At 39.9% G+C, this 20,959-nt stretch overlaps 1 protein-coding gene across 1 annotated transcript; it reads right to left on the reverse strand.

Moving 5' to 3' along the window:
- Positions 1-19,593: 19,593 nt before the first annotated feature.
- On the reverse strand, positions 19,594-20,608 carry LOC138908881 (agamous-like MADS-box protein AGL62). The gene is made up of 2 exons (XM_070199598.1): positions 20,409-20,608; positions 19,594-20,141 (listed from the first exon to the last, which is right to left on the reverse strand). Exons 1-2 carry the CDS (start codon positions 20,575-20,577, stop codon positions 19,753-19,755), a joined length of 558 nt encoding a protein of 185 aa, XP_070055699.1. The 5' UTR covers positions 20,578-20,608; the 3' UTR covers positions 19,594-19,752.
- Between the last annotated feature and the right edge of the window lie 351 nt (positions 20,609-20,959).

Here is a 20,959-nt window from a genome sequence, read left to right on the forward strand (position 1 = left end):
GCAAAATTACCTGCAGCTTGTCCAAATACCTTTTCATTCTATCCTCTCGAACTTCGAAGGTTTTGTTTACTTGGTTTACCACCAGTAAAGAGTCACACTTGGCTTCAATGACTTCTTCCTGCAAGCTTTTAGCTAGCTCGAGACCTGCAATCATGGCCTCGTACTCGGCCTCATTGGTAGTCAACCTAGAAGTTTTGATAGATTGCCTAATAGTGCTACCCTTGGGCGGCTTCAAAACGATGCCTAGCCTGGACCCCTTCACATTTGAAGCACCGTCTGTGAAAATGGTCCATACCCCCGATGAGGGTTGGCATGAAATTGGCCACGAAGTCCGCCAAAATTTGAGACTTGATGGTCGTCTAGGGTTGATATTCGATGTCGTACCCACTGCATTCGATGGCCCATTTGGCTAATCGACCTGATAGTTTGGGCTTGTACAAAATATTACGAAGTGGGTAAGTGGTTAATACGCATACTGGGTGACATAGAAAGTATGGTCTTAACTTTCTAGAGGCACTTATCAGTGCAAGTGCCAATGTTTCTAAGCATGGATATGTAGTTTCTGCTTCTCCTAAGGTTTGACTTACTTAATAAACGGGAAATTGAGTACCTTGCTCTTCTCGAACTAGGGCACCACTTACCACGATTTCCGATACTATCAAGTACAAGTAAATCTTCTCATATGCCTTTGGAGTGTGAAGCAGTGGTGGGCTTGATAGGTATCGCTTCAACTCTTCCAATTCCTGTTGGCATTCCAGGGTCCAAGCTAAATCATTCTTCCTTTTGAGTAAAGAGAAAAATGTGTGGCTTCGATCCAATGACCTCGAAATGAATCGGCCTAAGGCAGCTATCCGTCCAATTAGCCTCTATACAGCTTTTACACTATCCACAACGGCGATGTCTTCGATGGCCTTGATTTTATAGGGGTTGATCTCGATCCCTTGATTCGATACCATGAAGCCAAGGAACTTGCCCGAACCAACCCCGAAAGCACATTTCTCGGGGTTGAGCTTCATGTTGTATTTCCTTAAAATCTCGAACGTTTCTTGCAAATGAGCCAAATGGTCCTCTGCGCGCAAGGACTTAACTAACATGTCATCAATATAAACCTCCATTGATTTACCTATTTGTTCTTCAAACATTTTATTCACTAGGCGTTGGTAAGTAGCTCCTGTAATTTTTAGCCCGAATGGCATTACATTATAACAATATGTTCCATACTTGGTGATAAATGAAGTCTTTTCTTGGTCTTCTGGGTTCATTTGGATTTGATTGTACCCGAAATAGGCATTGAGAATAGTAAGGATCTCGTGGCCGGCCGTGGCATCGATCATGCGATCAATCTTAGGCAGTCGAAAAGAATCTTTGGGGCACGCCTTGTTTAAATCCTTATAATCTACACACATTCTAAGTTTATCCCCCTTTTTAGGGACTACAACTACATTGGCTAACCATTCGGGATATTTCACCTCCCGAATGGATCCTATTTTGAGAAGTTTAGTTACCTCGTCCTTTATGAATGCCTGCTTTACTTCGAACTGGGGTCTTCTTTTTTGCTTCACCAGTTTTAATCTAGGGTCCAGGCTTAGCCGATGTTTCGTTACCTCTGGTGGAATCCCTGTCATGTCTAAATGGGACCAAGCAAAACAATCTATATTATCAAAAAGAAATTGAATAAGTTTTTTCCTTAGTTCGGGGGTTAATCCCATTCCCAGGAATACTTTTCGCTCGGGCAGGTATTCGATCAATATAACCTATTCCAGCTCTTCGACCATTGATTTGGTGGCATTAGTATCTGCGGGAACAACAAAAGTTCGAGGGGTCAGAAAATCCTCCTCTTCTTCTTCTATCTACCGCTTCCCCAATCCGGTCGAGGTCGGTGGCTGTGATTGCTATTTGACTTCCTGTTTATCTTTGATGTTCGACCTTTCCGATGTTGATAGTGTCGATATCGGTGTTACCTCATCGACCGCAAACATTTCCTTTGCAACCTGCTACTCCCCGTATACTATTTTTACACCGTCTGATGTAAGAAATTTTATCATTTGGTGGAGAGTCGAAGGGACTGCTGTCATATTGTGGATCCAAGGCCTTTCGAGTAGGGAATTGTACCTCATGTCGTCCTTGATCACATGGAACTTAGTATCTTGAATGGTTCCAGCCAAGTTCACCGGTAGAATAATCTCCCCTTTAATTGTTTCGCTGGCCATATTGAAGCTGTTTAGGACCCGAGCTGCGGGCACGATTTGATTTTGTAAGCCAAGCTGCTCCACGACCCTCGATCGGATGATATTTGCCGAGCTACCTGGATTCACTAAAACACGCTTAACTTGAACTTTATTTAATAAGATAGAAATTACCAGAGCATCATTATGGGGATGAGAAATGCCTTCTGCTTCTTCATTATTGAATGATAAAGTAATTTCGGGCACATAATCTCGGGTTCATTTTTCCCTAGTGAATGATACCTTAGTGCATTTGAATATGGGTCCTTGTAGAATGTCGACCCCACCGACGATCATATGAATTACATGTTGGGGTTTATCCTTTGCCACATATTGATGATTTATTTGACCAACTTCAGGGAGCGAGGGTATTCTCCAAAATTGATTTGAGATCCGGGTATCACCAGTTGAAAATTTGGGATTCGGATATTCAAAAGAAGGCATTCAGGACTCGTTATGGTCACTATAAATTTCTTGTGATGTCATTTGGGCTAACCAATGCCCCACTACATTTATGCACTTGATGAATAGCATATTCTAGCCGTATCTTGACTCATTTGTCGTGGTATTTATTGATGATATCCTGGTGTACTCACATAGTCAGGAGGAGCATGCACAACACTTGGGTATTGTATTGCAGAGGCTGAGAGAGGAGAAACTATATGCCAAATTCTCTAAATGTGAATTGTGGCTTAGTTCTGTGGCATTCTTGGGACACATAGTGTCCAGTGAAGAGATTATGGTCGATCTAAAGAAGATAGAGGCAATTCAGAGTTGGCCCATACCATCTTCAGTTACTGAGATTTGGAGTTTTCTCGGCTTGTTTGGTTATTATCGTCGCTTCGTGGAGGGTTTCTCGTCTATTGCATCCCCTATGACTAAATGGACCCAGAAAGGTGCTCCGTTCAGGTGGTCAGATGACTGTGAAGAGAGCTTTCAGAAGCTCAAGATAACTTTGACTACAACACCAGTATTGGTGTTGTCTACAGGTTCAGGGTCTTACACTGTGTATTGTGACGTGTCGCGTATTGGTTTTGGCGCAGTATTGATGCAAGACAGTAGGGTGATTGCCTATGTATCCAGATAGTTAAAAGTACATAAGAAGAATTATCCAGTCCACGACCTTGAGTTAACAGCTATTGTTCATGCCTTGAAGATTTGGCGGCATTATTTATACGGTGTCCATTATGAGGTTTATACCGATCATCGGAGTCTACAACATCTGTTTAAACAGAAGGATTTTAATTTACGGTAGCGAAGGTGGTTGGAGTTGCTTAAGGATTGTGATATCACCATTCTCTATCATCTAGAAAAGGCCAATATGGTGGCCGATACGTTGAGTCGTAAGGCAGAGAGTTTGGGAAGCTTAGCATAATTACCGGTAGCAGAGAGGCCTTTAGCCTTGGATGTTTTAGCCTTGGCCAACCATTTTGTTAGGTTTGATATTTTCGAGCCGAATCGAGTTTTGGCTTGTGTGATTTCTCGGCCTTCTTTATATGATCGCATCAGAGAGCACCAGTATGATGATCCCCATCTACGCCAGTATTGACTGAAATGAATTATTTATGGCTATATTAGAGGAATTTGGAGACCAATGCACGAGAAAAGGACATTACAGAATAAGAATTTCACGGCTTGAGGTAAGTAATAGTTTTAAATCTGGTCCTGAGGGCATGAAACCCCAAAATTTTGTGTCATGTGATTATTTTGGAGGTGACTCACATGCTAGGTGACGGGCATGTGGGCGTTCACCGAGGGGATTGTGACTTGGTCCGTCCGAGGGAAACTGTAAAGCTGAATAACTTGTTGATAGTTATGTGCTCTCTATGTGTTGTAGAAACTTGACTATAAGTCATGCTAGAAACCATGTTTAGGCTATATGTTGGTTTTGTTGGGACCCACAGAGGTCGTGTACATGTGAATTATCTAATTAAATTATTGTTTTGTTGGGACCTACTCAGTCACAAGTACTCGATTATTTTATCTCACTCTCAATTGTTCATTATTGATGTATCATATCATTGTTGTTTGGGCTGATTTTATGATTGTGGATAGCTCAGGAGACTAGAGAGCTTTATGACTGAGTGAGGCTGAGGGCCTGATTGTGAGATATTATACCATAGCACGTGAGTTGGCCGTGCAACATGTGAGTTGTCTGTGCGAATCTTTATATTATACTATAGCACGTGAGTTGGCCATGCAACACGTGAGTTAGCCGTGCAGCACATGAGTTGTTTGTGCGGGTCCTTATATTATACTATAGCACGTGAGTTGGCCGTGCGGATCCAGATGTTTATATTATGGCACATGAGTTGTCCGTGTAGCCCGTGAGTTTTCCATGCTGATTATAGCGCTTGGTCTATAGAAGCCCCTCCAGAGTGTGTACACCCCCAGTTAACGCGGGAACCCATTGAGTGTGAATGCTGAGGGCTGAGAGCCGAGTGGATGATTTGTTGTGACGAGTGGAGTGATTGTTGGCCTGAGAGGCTGTACTTGTTTTCCATTTGTTGTTGCACTTAGTTGCTATCTGTCACTGTTGTGAAATTCTCTGAAAGATTTTATATCTGGATTTCATGAACTTGAATAGTATAAAATTGATTTGACTTAAACTGCCAGATTTGAAAGCATGCATGTTCTTTGCTGGAATTACTAGAAATGAACTGTAATTGTGTAGCTCGTCATTATCTTCAGTTCCTTATTTATTATTGTTACTTGCCGAGTTGGTTGTACTCATACTACACCCTACACTCCGTGTACAAATCCAGGTGTTCCCTGACATAGCGGTTGTTGATTCTTCCGCACAGCTTATTTTTTGGAGATTTAGAGGCAGCTGTCGTGTTTCGCAGACCTTGTCTCTCTTTTCCTATCTCCTTGTTTACTGTATTTTGGTCTTAGACTAATATAGACCTTATGTTCCAGATTTGTATCCATATTAGATGCACTTGTACTCGGTGACACCAGGTTTTGGGGAGTGTTCGTATCAGTATTTGTGGGATTATATATTATATTTTCAGACTTCAAAGAATTTGTGGTTTATTGAGATACGCGCCATCACGATGGGTGATATTTTGGGTCGTGACAATTTGGTATCAGAGCCTAGGTTACATAGGTCTCACGAGTCATGAGCAGGTTTTGTAGAGTCTTGCGGATCGGTACGGAGATGGGTTGTTTCGAGTGCGGAGAATTTGGTCATTTCAAGAGAGAGTGTCCAAGGCTGTTGAGTGGGGCTCCTCAGCAGAGTCTTCGACTGACGGCACCAGCACCAGTAGTTACACTACTCGCTCAGCCACCTAAGGGTAGGGGTCTACACCGGTGGGCGATATTATTATTGTGGATCTTCTGTATAGGTCGTGTGTGGTAACTATTTGGGAACTGAAGATTAGAGTTGATCTCTTAATACTAGGTATGGTTGATTTTGATGTAATCCTAGGTATGGATTGGTTGTTTCCATGTCATGCTATTCTGGACTGTCACACAAAAACCATGACGTTGTTGATGCTGGGGTTGCCGAAGGTTGAATGGAGGGGTTCTCTAGAGTTTGTTCCTAGCAGGGTAATTCCTTATTTGAAGGCCCAACGTATGGTTGCAAAGGGAAGCTTGTCATATTTGGCCTTTGTGAGAGATATGGATGTTGATACTGCTATTATTGATTCAGTACTAGTCGTGCGAGACTTTTCGGATGTATTTCCTGCAGACATACCGGGTATGCCACCCGATAGGGATATTGATTTTGGTATTGACTTGGTGCAGGGCACTCAGCCCATTTCTATTCCTCTGTATCGTATGGCACCAGCTGAGTTAAAAGAATTGAAAGAGAAACTTTAGGAACTCCTTGAAAAGGGGTTTATTAGGCTTATTGTGTCACCTTGGGGTGCACCGGTTCTGTTTGTGAAAAAGAAAGATGGTACTATACGGATGTGCATTGATTATAGGCAGTTGAACAAAGTTACAATCAATAATAAATATCCCTTACTACGTATTGATGAGTTATTTGACCAGCTTCAGGGACCGAGGGTGTTCTCCAAAATTGATTTGAGATCAAGGTATCACTAGTTGAAAATTCGGGATTCGGATATTCTAAAGACGGCATTCAGAACTCGTTATGGCCACAATGAATTTCTTGTGAAGTTTTTTGGGCTAACCAATGCCCCAACAACATTTTTGCATTTGATGAATAGTGTGTTCTAGCCGTATCTTGATTTATTTATAGTGGTATTTATTAATGATATTCTAGTGTACTCACTTAGTCAGGAGGAGCATGCACAACACTTGTGTATTGTATTACATAGGTTGAGAGAGAAGAAACTTTATGCCAAATTCTCTAAATGTGAGTTCTGGCTTAGTTCGGTGGCATTCTTGGGACATATAGTGTCCAGTAAACGAATTAAGGTAGATCCGAAAAAAATAGAGACAGTTCAGAATTGGCCCAGACCATCTTCAGTTACTGAGATTCGGAGTTTTCTTGGCTTGGCCGGTTATTATCATCTCATCGTTGAGGGTTTCTCGTCTATTGCATTGCCTAGGACTAAATTGACCCAAAAGGATGGTCCGTTCAGGTGGTCGGATGAATGTGAAGAGAGCTTTCAGAAGCTCAAAATAGCTTTGACTACAGCTCCAATATTGGTGTTTCCTACATGTTCAGAGTCTTATACTGTGTATTATGAAGCATCACATATTGGTCTCGGCGTAGTGCTGATGCAAGACGGTAGGGTGATTTCCTATGCGTTCAGGCAGTTAAAGGTACATGAGAAGAATTATCATGTCCACGATCTCGGAGTTCCTATGCGTTCCTGATGCAAGAACTATTGTTCATGCCTTGAAAATTTGGCGGCATTACTTGTACGGTGTCCAGTGTGAGGTATATACCAATCATCGGAGTCTACAACATCTATTCAAACAAAAAGATCATAATTTGTGGTAGCGGAGGTGGTTAGAGTTGCTTAAGGATTATGACATTACCATTTTCTATCATTCCGGAAAGGCCAATGTGGTGGCCGATGACTTGATTCGTAAGGCGGAGAGTTTGGACAGCTTAGCATACTTGCCGGTAGCAGAGAGTTTCGGCAGTTTGTTAGATTGGATGTTTTCGAACCGAATCGAGGTTTGGCTTGTGTGGTTTCTCGGTCTTCTTTATATGATCGTATTAGCGAGCACCAGTATGATGATCCACATCTGCTTGTACTTAAGGACACGGTGGTGATGCCAAGGAAGTCACTATTGGAGATGATGGTGTATTACGGATACAGGGTAGGCTATGTGTGCCTAATGTAGATGGTTTGCGTGAGTTGATTCACCAGGAAGCTCACAGTTTGCGGTACTCTATTCATCCAGGTGCCGCGAAGATGTATCAGGATTTGAGGCAGAACTATTGGTGGAGGCGAATGAAGAAATATATAGTTGGATTTGTAGCTCGGTATTTAAATTATCAACAGGTAAAGTATGAACATCGGAGGCCGGGTGGATTGTTTCAGACACTTGAGATTCCGTAATGGAAATGGGAGCATATTAACATGGATTTCGTAGTTGGGCTCCCATGGACTTTGACAAAGTTTGATGTTGTTTGGGTGATAGTAGATCGGTTGACCAAATCTGTGCATTTTATTCCAGTTGGTACTAATTATTCTTCGGAGAGGTTAGCTGGGATTTATATTCGTGAGGTCGTTCGCCTACACGATGTACCAGTGTCCATCATATCAGATCGGGGCACGCAGTTTACATCGCATTTTGGGAGAGCAGTGTAGCAAGAATTGAGCACACAGATTCAGTTGAGTATAGCATTTCACCCTCAGATGGACGGACAGTTCGAGAGCACTATTCAGATATTGGAGGATATGCTACGTGCTTGTGTCATTGATTTTGCGGGTTCTTGGGATCAATTTGTGTCACTCGCGGAGTTTGCGTACAATAATAGCTACCAGTCAATCATTCAGATGGCGCTGTATGAGGCTTTGTACGGGAGATGGTGTCGGTCCCCGGTGGGTTGGTTTGAGCCGGGTGAGGCTAGGCTATTGGGAATTGACTTGGTTCAGGGTGCTTTAGAGAAGGTCAAAGTAATTCAAGAACGACTTCACACTGCACAATCTAGACAGAAGAGTTATGCCGATAGGAAAGTTCGTGATGTTGTTCACATGGTTGGGGAGAAGGTTCTGCTCAAGATTTCACCCATGAAGGGTGTGTTGAGGTTAAGGAAGAAAGGCAAGTTGAGCCCTCGGTATATTGGGCCTTCTGAGATACTTAAGAAAATTGGAGAGGTGGCTTATGAACTTGCTTTTCCACCTGGTCTATCAGGTGTTCATCCAGTGTTCCATGTATCCATGCTCTGAAAGTATGTCAGGGATCCTTCACATATTCTGGATTTCAGTGCAGTACAGCTGGACAGTAATTAGACTTACGATGTGGAGCCGGTGGCTATTTTAGACCGGCAGGATAGAAAACCAAGGTCAAAAAGCATAGCATCAGTGAAAGTGCAGTGGCGAGGCTAGCCAGCCAGAAAAGCTACTTGGGAGATTGAGCTAAGAGATGCGGAGCAAAGGTCCCGAGGGACTCGAGTGACTTTTGGATGGTTAATGGATAAAAGAATTTGGACTTGAATAGTTGCTGGAATTTTCTGATATCTGATGATGTTTACCTTCTACGTAATTACGTGAATGAGTCCGCGATCGCGTAGGCTTAATTGGTCAGTGGCGATTTTGTTCTACACGATCGCGTGGAGATATCTGCGATCGCGTAGGGTTAATTTGAGGCAGTGACATTTTGTGCTTTGTGATCGCATGAAGCGGCACGCGATTGCGTAGCTATGTATGTTTGTTATTCGCGAACGCGTGAAGAAGGTCGTGTTCGCTTAGAGGAATTTGGGTAGAAATAGAAATCACGCATTTATGCTTCGCGATCGCATTGTTTGATCCACGATCACGTAGGCCTGTGATGTTGTGCATCGCGATCGCGTAGGAAAGTCCGCGATAGCATAGGGTTAAATCTGGGCGATGGAAAATTGTTCTTCGTGATTGCGTGGGAATGTTCGCGATCGCGTAGAGCAAATGTATGGGCAGAGAGTTTAAGTTCTGAAAATGGGACTTTGTCCCATTTTCAGTTTTTGACGGACTGGAGCTCGGGAAGAGGCGAATTTCGAGAGTTTTTCAAGGAAAACAACGGGGTAAGTGTTCTTAACTCAATATTGGTTGAATTACCCGAATCCATGGTTGTTTTTATCATATAATTGGTGAATTAAGTTGGAAAAGTTTGAAAACCCTCCTAATTTAAATTGAAGACTTGAAGGTTGAGTTGGGGTCGAATTTTGATAAAATTGGTATAGTTAGACTCGTGGTTGAATGGGCTTCCGGATTTTTTAACTTTTATCGAGTTCCGACACATGGGCTAAATTTCGGATTTTTATGGAAAATTTATATTTTCTTATGGAATTAATTCCAATAAATTTTATTGACTGAAATGAATTATGTATGGCTAGATTCGAGGTGTTTGGAGACCAATTTAGGAGGAAAGAATATTGCAGAATAAGAATTTCACGGCTTGAGGTAAGTAATAGCTTTAAATATGGTCCTGAGGGTATGAAACCCCAGAATTTTGTGTCATGTGATTATTTTGGAGGTGACGCACATGCTAGGTGACGGGCGTATGGGCGTGCACCGAGGGGATTGTGACGTGGTCCATCCCGGGGAAACTGTAAAGCTGAATAACTTGTTGATAGTTATGTGCTCTCTATGTGTTGTGGAAACTTGCCTATAAGTCATGCTATAAACCATGTTTAGGCTATATGTTGGTATTGTTGGGACCCACAGTGGTCGTGTACATGTGAATTATTTGCTTAAATTATTGTTTTGTACTCAGTCACAACTACTCGATTATTTTATCTCAATCTTTATTGTTCATTATTGATGTATCATATCATTGTTGTTTGGGCTGATTTTATGATTGTGGAGAGCCAAGAAGACTAGAGAGCTTTATGACTGAGTGAGGCCGAGGGCCTGATTGTGAGATATTATACCATAGCACGTGAGTTGGATGTACAACAAGTGAGTTGGCCGTGCAAATCTTTATATTATACTATAGCACGTTAGTTGGCCGTGCAGCACGTGAGTTGTCCGTGCATATCCTTATATTATACTATAGCACGTGAGTTGGTCGTGCAACACGTGAGTTGGCCGTGCGGACCAAGATATTTATATTATGGCACACGAGTTATCCGTGCAACACGTCAGTTGTCCGTGCAGATTATAGCGCTTGGGCTGTAGGAGCCCCTCTAGAGTTTGCACACTCCCAGTGAGCGCGGGTAGCCAATGAGTGTGAGTGCTGAGAGATGAGTGTATGAGTTGTTGTGACGAGTGGAGTGATTGTTGGCCTGGGAGGTTGTACTTGTTTTCCATTTGTTGTTGCACTTAGTTGCTATCTATCATTGTGGTGAAATTCTCTGAAAGATTTTATATCTGGATTTCATGAACTTGAACAGTATAAAATTGATTGGACTTAAACTGCCGGATTTGAAAGCATGTCTATTCTTTGCTGGAAATACTGGAAATGAACTATAATTGTGTAGCTCGTCATTATCTTCAGTTCCTTATTTATTATTGTTACTTGCTGAATTGGTTGTACTCATACTATACCCTGCACTTCGTGTGCAGATCCAGGTGTTCCCGAACATAGCCGGTGTTGATTCTTCCGCACAACTGATTTTTCGGAGATTCAGAGGTAGTTGTCGTATTTCGCAGACCTTGACTCTCTTTTCCTATCTCCTTGTTTATTGTATTTTGGTCTTAGACTATTATAGACCTTATGTTCCAAATTTGTATCCATATTAGATGCTCATGTACTCAGTGACACCAGGTTTTGGGGAGTGTTCGTATCAGTATTTATGGGATTATGTATTGTATTTAATTATTATATTTTTAGACTTAAAAGAATTTGTGGTTTATTGAGATTGGCGCCAACACGACGGGTGACATTTTTGGTCGTGACAGGTATGGTTAGACTCGTGGTTGAATGGACTTTCGGATTTTGTAACTTTTGTCAGGTTTCGATACATGGGGCCCACAGGCAATTTTTAAGCTAAATTTCGGATTTTACTGGAAAATTAGTATTTCTTATGGAATTAATTCCAATAAATTTTATTGACTGAATCAAATTATTTGTGGCTAGATTCGAGGCATTTGGAGGCCAATTCACAAGGCAAAGGCATAGCAGAATAAAGAATTACACTGTTTGAGGTAAGTAACAATTCTAAATTTGGTCATGAGGGTATGAAACCCCGGTTTATGTGTTATGTGATTGGTTTTGAGGTGACGCACATGCTAGGTGAAGGTCGTGTGGGCGTGCATCGTAGGAATTGTGACTTAGTCAATTCAATGGATCTTTGTTGTTGGATAACTTGTTGCTACCCGTACATTTTTCCATGTATTAGGGAAATTGAACTATAAATCATGTTTAAACTATGTGTTGATACTGTTGGGACCCACAGAGGATGTGTACATGTTGAATTATCTATTAAATTACTATTTTGTACTCATTCACGGTTTTACTTGCATATTACATCTCAGTCTCTCTTGTTCATTTTTGATGCATCGTATCATTGTTGTTGGGCTGCTTATCATGATTTCTGAGAGCCCGAGAGACTAGAGAGGTTGATGATTGACTGAGGCTGAGGGCCTAATTGTGAGGATATTTATGGGATCTGGCTACACGCCGCAGCATATTTTATTGATTTATGCCATGATTGGCTTGTTATAGCTCTTGGGCTGAAGGAGCCCCTTCGGAGTCTGTACACACCCCCAGTGAGCGCAGGTACCTACTGAGTGCGAGTGGCGAGTGACGAGTGCTGAGTGATTGAGAGGAATGAGTGACTGTGAGGAACGAGTGACCGTGAGGTTGGAGTGAATGGGAGGACTGAGTGACTATTACTCTGAAAGGATGCATTGATTTCATTATTGTTGCATTTCAACGGTCATATATCATTGTTTTGGAAATTCTAAAACACATTATCTTCTGTTTCAGTCGAATGATATGAAATTACTGTGGAGTTTTAAATGTTGAACTTGAAAGCATGCCTGTCTTTTTATGTTGGAAATTACTGTATTTGGACTTAGCTGTGAAGCTCGTCACTATCTTCAGTTCTTTATTCAGTATTGTTACTTACTAAGTTGGTTGTACTCATACTACACCATGCACTTCGTGTGCAGATCCAGGTGATCCCGGACACAGTAGGTGTTGATTCTTTAGCATAGTTCATTTTCCGAAGATTCAGAGGTAGCTGTCATATTTCGCAGACCTTGTCTCTCCTTCCCTATCTTTTGTTTACTCTATTTGGTTTCAAACTATTATAGACTGTGTTTTCCAGACTAGTGATATGTAGATGCTTATGTACTTAGTGACACCGGGTTTTGGGAGTGTGTTTATTTCCAATGTTTGCGGGATTTACTCTTAAACTTAATTATTATGTTTTCAATATTTAAAAGAAATTGTGGGTTATTGGTGTTGCCGGCTTGCCCAGTATTGAGATAGGTGCCATCACGACAGGTTAGGATTTTGGGTGGTGACAATCGCGAATGCGAGGGTCCTTCCGCATTCGCATATAAGGAGACCAGAACTGGAATTTCTGGTTTTTCATATTTAGCTCCGGGTGGTTCAAAACTCACCCGAGCCCCCCGGAACCCCGTCCAAATGCGCCAACAAGTCTGTAAACATAACACAGACTTGCCCGAACTCTCGAAACACATAAATCAACAACAAAACTAAGAATCGCACCCCAAAACCGAATTGGATCAAAATATGAACTTCAAGTTTCTAAATTCCTCCAAACCCGCCGAATCATACTTATACTACCCGGAATGATACCAAATTTTGCATGCAAGTCTTAAATCACCATACAGAACTATTCCGAGGCCTGAAATTTCAAACAAAGCTCGATTACTCCAAAACCTACTCCAAATCAAATTTAAAGAAGTTGAACCTTTAAATAGCTGATTTTCACTATTAAGCGTTGAAACACTCCCGGGTTGTCCAAACCCCAATTCGAATAGACGGACAAATCCAAAATCATCATATGAACCTATTGGAACCGTCAAATCCTGATTCTGGGTCGTTTTCTAAAAATGTTGACCGAAGTCAAACTTGGTCTTTTAAAGCCAAACTAAGGAACCAGGTATTCTGATGTCAACCCAAACACTTCCAAATTCCAAACTAACCATCCCCGCAAGTCATAAAACAGTAAAAGCACATATGGGGAGTCATACCATCTTTGTAAATTCTAATCTTAGAAGCTCATGATTCGTACTACCAGTTCTTGCGGAGATGTATCAGTTTCAGATATTTTCTTTTAATTAATTGCCTTATTAATTTTATTGGAATTGGTTATTTGTTAATTGGCTTACGTAACAGGTTGGGTTAGGTGCCATCACGACTAGTTGGATTTTGGGGTCGTGACAATATCTCTACCGGCTTTACTCGCAAAACCTAATCCTAATACTCACGACAAGTGAACAAATTTTGTAATCAAAACCATAGGTTATGTGTCACGACCCAAAATCAAAAATTGTTGTGATGGCACCAGACACCACTGTCACGCAAGCCAACAATAGTTACTTAATTGGGTTCTTATTTTGTTACTTTTGAAATCATATTTTCCTTCAATTTAAATAGTAAAGACTGGGGATCACAGAGTAAATAATAATACTTTTAACAAATTAAATACAGAACAACCCATAATCATCCCAAAACCCGGTGTCACAAGTGTATGAGCATTAACTAGGAATATAAAATACAATACAACAATTGTCCGGAATACAAATTGGACAAGAAAAATGTAAATACTCTGAAGGAGACTCTGCTGGCTGCGGATCGACGAATGGAATGCAGCTCACCTAGATCCCCGCATGTATACACGCACCTGCTGTCACATGGCCTCTAGACATATATGTACCTGCAAAACAATATGCAGAAAGTGTAGTATAAGGACGTAAGCAACATGTACCCAGTATATATATATATATAGCCTAATCCCGGAGGAGTAGTGACGAGGGGTCGACATCGACTCTCACTGATGGTCCAACAACATAAGGTACATTAAAGAGGTAAGTAAGTATGAGGCAGAGTAATTACATGATATAAACAAGTATAAAACACGTGATACAAATCCCCGTTTTTACGAGGAACTCAATTTCTTCATTAGAAATTTCCTCCTTAACCGGAGCATATATAGAGATATAGTGGATCTCATCAAGTAGCTTACCATAATTCAAATCCAGGAATTCTCCGATGCACTATCTTCTTGAAAAGTCTCACACACGATTTCATGGAGATATGATATAGGAAATGTCGAGGCGTACAGCCCAATCCAACATAATAATAAAATTGTACACTACCGACGGTCAAACGGCCAGAACCATATGATAAATTAATTAACTTGCCGAGGAGAACGGCCCACTCCCATGAGAGTGTGGTACATAAATCCTGCCGAGGCGAATGACCCGATCCCATAAAAAGTGAAATATATAATGCTGCCGAGGCGAACGGCCCGATCCTATTAGAATAAGAAGCTTTGATGGGTCCTTGACCCCACTCATGAATAAACATGTGAGTTAATTGGTGAAAAACAGCTGAAGAGAAAAGTCCCGGACAATGAAGCGAGACTTCGCCAGATAGGGACCAGAGCAGAAGAACTAGAAAAGTCCCGGACAGTGAAGCGAGGGTCACTTCGCCAGACCGGGATCGGAGCAGAGAAATATCAGCCTTTCCAATCCGAATTAGGAAAAGCCAATTTTGGCCCAACTAACCCTAAACCATATAAATATGATAATTAGCCACTTTTTTAAGGGAGAGAAGACCCTGGGGAGGCAAGAACACACTTCGAAGCAGAGAGAATCCATAACAGAGTTCGGAAACCGTGGAATTCATCTTGAGTTCTTCTTTTTCCCTTCTATTATTGATATTTATGTATTCTTGGGAATTAATTGAGATTGCTACCATGACTATGCGTGGCTAAACTCGTTCATTCTAGGGTTATGGCTTTACATGAATGTTGATATTCAAATATTGATTTGATTATTTAATTTATCATGTTGGGTTGTTTATTCATATCCTCATCATAATTATTTTACTGTCTAGCTAACAGTAAAATACTATATATGAATCTTGAGTTGAACTTGAAAGAGGTAATTCTTGATTGCAATAAGATTGAATAGAGTGCGATCTTGAACCTTGTCATTGAGGAATTTATTTACGAATACGAATAGAAATATACCTATTTTCCATGCTTAGCCAATTGTGCAAGAGATTATTAATGCAGTCTTTTTATCTCTAATTATCACGACCCAAAAATCCTAACATGTCGTGATGGCGCCTATCTCAGTACTAGGCAAGCCGACAAAATCAATAACCCACGATTTTCTTTAAAAAAAATGTAACGTTTAATACAATACCAAAAATCTAGAAATTTCCGATACAACACTCCCAAAACCTGGTGTCACTGAGTACATGAGCATCTAATATGAGTACAAGTATGGAAAAATACGGTCTATAATAGTTTGAGACCAAATACAGTATACAAGGATATAGAGAAGGAGATACAAGGTCTGCGGAACACAGCAGCTACCTCAAAATCTCATGAAAATCTACTGCGCGAAATGATCAACACCCGCTATATCCGGGAATACCTGGATCTGCACACGAAGTGCAGGGTGTAGTATGAGTACAACCAACTCAGCAAGTAACAATAATAAATAAGGAACTGAAGATAATGACGAGCTACACAGTTATAGTTCACTTTCAGTAATTCCAGCAAAGAATAGACATGCTTTTGAATCCGGCAGTTTAATTCAAATAAATTTTATACAGTTCAATTTCAAGTAATCCGAATGTAAATTCTTTTTGAGATTTCACAACAATGACAGATAGCAACCAACTGCAACAACAAATGTAAAACAAGTACAGCCTCTCAGGCAATAGTCACTCAGCTCATCACAACAGCTCAACCACTCGGCTCTCAACCCTCAGCACTCACACTCAATGGGGACCCGCGCTCACTGGGGGTGTGTACAGACTCCAAAGGGGCTCCTACAGCCCAAGCGCCATAATCTGCACGGATAACTCACGTGCTGCACGGATAACGCATGTGCTATAATATCCTGCACGGATAACTCACGTGCTATAATATCCTGTACGGACAACTCACGTGCCATAATATCCTTACCTCACTAACAGGCCCTCGGCCTTACTCGGTCCTTCACCTCTCTAGTCTCTCGGGCTCTCAGAAATCACAAAGATCAGCCCAAACAAAGAAAATATAGTGCATCAACAAATATCAAGAAAGACTGAGGTATGATACGCTAGTAAAATCATGACTAAGCACAAGATAGCAATTAGCAAATAATTAAACAAGTACGTGACCTCTGCGGGTCCCAATAGTACTATCACATAGCCTAAGCATGAATTTTAACATGATTTACAGTCAAATTTCTTCAACACAAAGAGAGCTTACAGCTAACAACAGGTTATTCAACTTTACAGTTTCACGGGACGGACCAAGTCACAATCCCTTCGGTGCATGCCCACACGCCCACACACCCGTCACTTAGAATGTGTGTCACCTCCAAAATAATCACATGACACAAAATCCAGGGTTTCATACCCTCAGGACCAGATTTATAACTGTTACTTACCTCAACCCGTGTAATTCTTTATTCTTCTATGCCCTTGCCACGAGAATTGGTCTCTGAAAGCCTCGTATCTAGCCACAATTAATTCGATTCAGTCAATACAAATTATTGTAATTAATTCCATAAGGAGATACTAATTTTTCAATAAAATCCAAAATTTACATAAAAATCGCCCGTGGGGCCCACGTATCGGAACCTGACAAAAGTTACAGAATATAAACACCCATCCAACCACGAGTACAACCATACAAATTTTACTAAAATCTGACACTAACTCGACCCTCAAATCTTCAATTAAAGTCTATGAAGATTTCTACCATTTTCAACCCAATTCTTACCCATTTGAACTTAACAATCTTTCCACAACCTTATTGGTATATATACATAATACTCTACACCCAAGAATCATACTATTAATTATCCATCTTTACTCAAAATCCGAAATTAAAGAATTAGGGAAAGAAATTCTTACCTCTTTGAAGCCCTAGCAAGATCCTTGTGAAATCTTCAAACCTTGAACAAGAATTGATGGATAAATGACTAAGTCTTCACTTTCTCTCTCTAAAATTCTCTCACCTCTCTCAAAAATATCAGATTTTGACTCAAAAATGAGCTTCAAGGGCTATAAATCGAAGTTGGGTCGGGTCAAAAATTAGAAAGAATGGAAGCTCCAATACAGTTATGCGGTCGCATATGCGATCGCATAACAGGTATGCGGTCCGCATACTGGCCGCATGATTTGGCCTCCAAAGTTGGGCATTACTGACCTGTTCTACGGTCATTATGCTGTCCGCATACTTGTTCTGCGGTCGCATAATGCACCGCAAAACAGGTCTGCGGTCGCATAGTGCGCCGCTGATTTTCCTCAAATCTTGCCGTCCTCCTGTTCCACTTTGCGACCATTATGCGGTCCGCAGAGTGATTCTGCGACCGCATAGTGGTCGTAGAAATGACCATTTTTCGATAAAATTTTCCTTTACACTTCGGTGCATTGTTCAACCCAAAAAGTCCGATAAAATCTTTGTACTAATTAATTTACCTCGGCACCACCAAACCTTAATTTCCTTAGCAAAATTTCTCCAGGGTCGTTACACATAAGTCAACATCCGATCAACCTTTTCAACATAAGCTTCCAACATGAAATTCATTCTTCCAAGCTAACTCCGAAATACCTTAAAACCAAAACCGACAATTCACACAAGTCATAATACCTCGTAGAAAGTTATTCAAGACTTCAAATAGTTGAAAGGAGCGTAAATGCTAAAAACGACCGGTCGGGCCGTTACACTAATCTCATAGAAATATTGGGTTTAGAATAAATTGAATACGCGAGTAGAAGTTGTTGAATTTCTACGAGTATTATTGTCTTTTTGCAGGTTAATAACCCAGATAAATTAATAAGTCAAGTTAATTGAAGAATTCGACAGGATTGTTACATAACCATAACACTAGAATATTATTTCTCATTGAATTAAACTTTTCGTGCTAAGTGTGCTAGTTAATTAGTTATTCTATTAATAGTAATTTTAGTTAGTAGAATTAATCAACAAAAATCACCATGAAATTGTTCTTGACTCGATAAATTATAAATTGCTTGATTTAGTTGATAATTGATCACAAGTCTTCGTGGGTACGATACTCTACTCACTCTTTATTACTTGATTGACCGTGTATACTTGCGTGTGCGATTTAGGGTTAAAACTCTCAGCAACGGAAAACTGTAACCTAACGATTTTTGTGCTACAATGTAATATTTCAAAGAAAAACTATGTGTGGAACGATGAGAGATCAATACTCTTTGCACTATGCATACTTAAGAAATTTCATGGGAGAAAAGCTCCAACTTCGTTCCAATTCAGGTTTGTGGTTCCACTTTAGAATTGATAGCAGTAGCTGCCTAAGCAAGATTATAGCTCCGTAGTTGTCTGTCTAGTGGGGCGTACGCACCAACCTTCTAGGTGTTTGTCTAGGCGTAAGCCCCATTGTTCTAGGCCTTTATTTGGGGCGTAAGTCCCGAGAAATATTTAAAATTGGAGCCAAAATTGCTTAATAAATCCTTTTCTAAAATTTAAATATTCAAAAAAAAATTCATACTGAATTCTCAAACTAAAAAATTCAAAAGTCAACATTTTTTTAATTATTTATTTTAATTTCACAATCTTTTCTCTTTGTCATTTACTGAGAAACAAATACACTTTAGACCTTTGTCTGCAAAATGCAAAGTACAAAAAGGTTTGGCCTCTAGTTTTTGCTTTCCTTCCACGTTTGCATTTTCCTTCTTTATGCTTAAGTTCCTTAAAGTTTTTTTTTTGTATTCTTTAATTTATTCTTTTCAAGTTACTTTTTGATTTTAGAATTGTTTTTTTGGTATCTCTCTAGCTTAGATATTATTATGATGACTATATTCTGGCTATTTGTAATATAATAAGTATTAGTGATATGTTATGGAGTTTTAGGTTTTTAAACAATAACATTATATTATTTTAATTTTAATTTTTTGAATTATTTGAATTTGAGATATAATTTTTATAACTCTACTTATATTCCATCATAGTCATGTTTTTTATTACGCATACATAGTAGATATCACCAAAACACCACATAATACCCCAACCCAAAAAAATGATTAACTAGAATAGCTCCTGCACTAAACTCCTGCTATGTGCAGGATACGGCCGGGAAAGAGAGAAACCATGACCATGTTGGTCTGTTGTAGATTGCCTTACTTTGCATTTCTATAAAATATTATTTATGGGTTGTACCTGTGACATCCTAGTCACACGACGACAACTTTTATGGTTGCGCCAAGGTTAACCTTTTAAAATAAATAACACGAATGATTATTAAAAAAAAACTAGTAGTAGCTTTTATTCAGCCTTCCACTTTCCATTTTCGTAACCATAACCATGCTCAGTACCATAGTTCTTCACCTTCAAAAGCAGATCTTCCAATCCCTCCTTCAACATTGAAGCCTCGATGTAGTGCATCTTCTCTATAGGACCCTTGAACCACTCTTGTTGGCTCTCCACTTTCTTATTCATTTGCTTGAGTTTGCTTTTCAAGTTTAATGCAAAATCCAGTTGGTCTTGCAGAGAATTGAGTCGTGTGTTAAGTTCTTTAGTATTGGCTTTTCGAGACATCTGGACATACTTGTCATCAATGCCTGGTGATGATGGTGATGGAGGCCTTTCTTCACCAACATATTTGTTGATGGTTTCATTTACATTTGGATGACCAAAAGTGTAAGGCTTGCTACCTATAGAGCAAAAGGAGAGAAATCGGTAATATAAAATAGGGCAAGAGGAGAGAAATCAATTTATCTACTGTTATAACGCCTCCCACACCAAGTATTTTTTTTATGATGCTTTAATTTTATGTAAAATTAATTATCATGTTCAAGATCTTGGATTTGCATGTTTAGTTATGATAATGCATGTACATTTATGCTTAAAAAGTAATATTTGTTGATGGTATATCATGTATATATAGATGACCAAAAAAATGTAATTAGCTTTGTAATTACCTTGTGGACACACGATAATGCCAACTTCAGCACCAGTCATAACAACAAGCTCGTTTGCTTTCTTGAAGACACCATTTCGGCGTTTTGAGAAAGTCACTTGTCGATTATTTTGATTTTCTATCTTTGCAAGACGAATACTTTTGCGAACCTTAATCCGTCTAGTACTCATTCTCAAGAATAATGATGATATAACTAGTATTAATTACTAAGAGTTACTATGTGATATGAATTTTGTAATACAGAAGCCTATTATTTATAGAGTTTTTCCAACATATTGAAGCCTTTGGTTTTTCAATTTTGGTAGTTCATAGCTATGAATCCAGTTCATTTTTGTAGTGTTCACATGTTATGAGGCAAGTAAATTTAGATAATTAATCATAGTGGTGACTGTACTCTTCATTTTTAAAAAGATTTTCAAAATTTACCTCTATAATATTGTAATGGTCAAGTCAATTTCGGCCTGAACTAGTGGTGATTTGCTATTATAAGATTATTAGAATCTGATACTCTCTTAATAATATCTCTTAATTTGCAAATGGATGAATAAATAT

Source organism: Nicotiana tomentosiformis, chromosome 1 (assembly GCF_000390325.3).
Source record: "Nicotiana tomentosiformis chromosome 1, ASM39032v3, whole genome shotgun sequence".
NCBI classification, from domain to species: domain Eukaryota; kingdom Viridiplantae; phylum Streptophyta; class Magnoliopsida; order Solanales; family Solanaceae; genus Nicotiana; species Nicotiana tomentosiformis.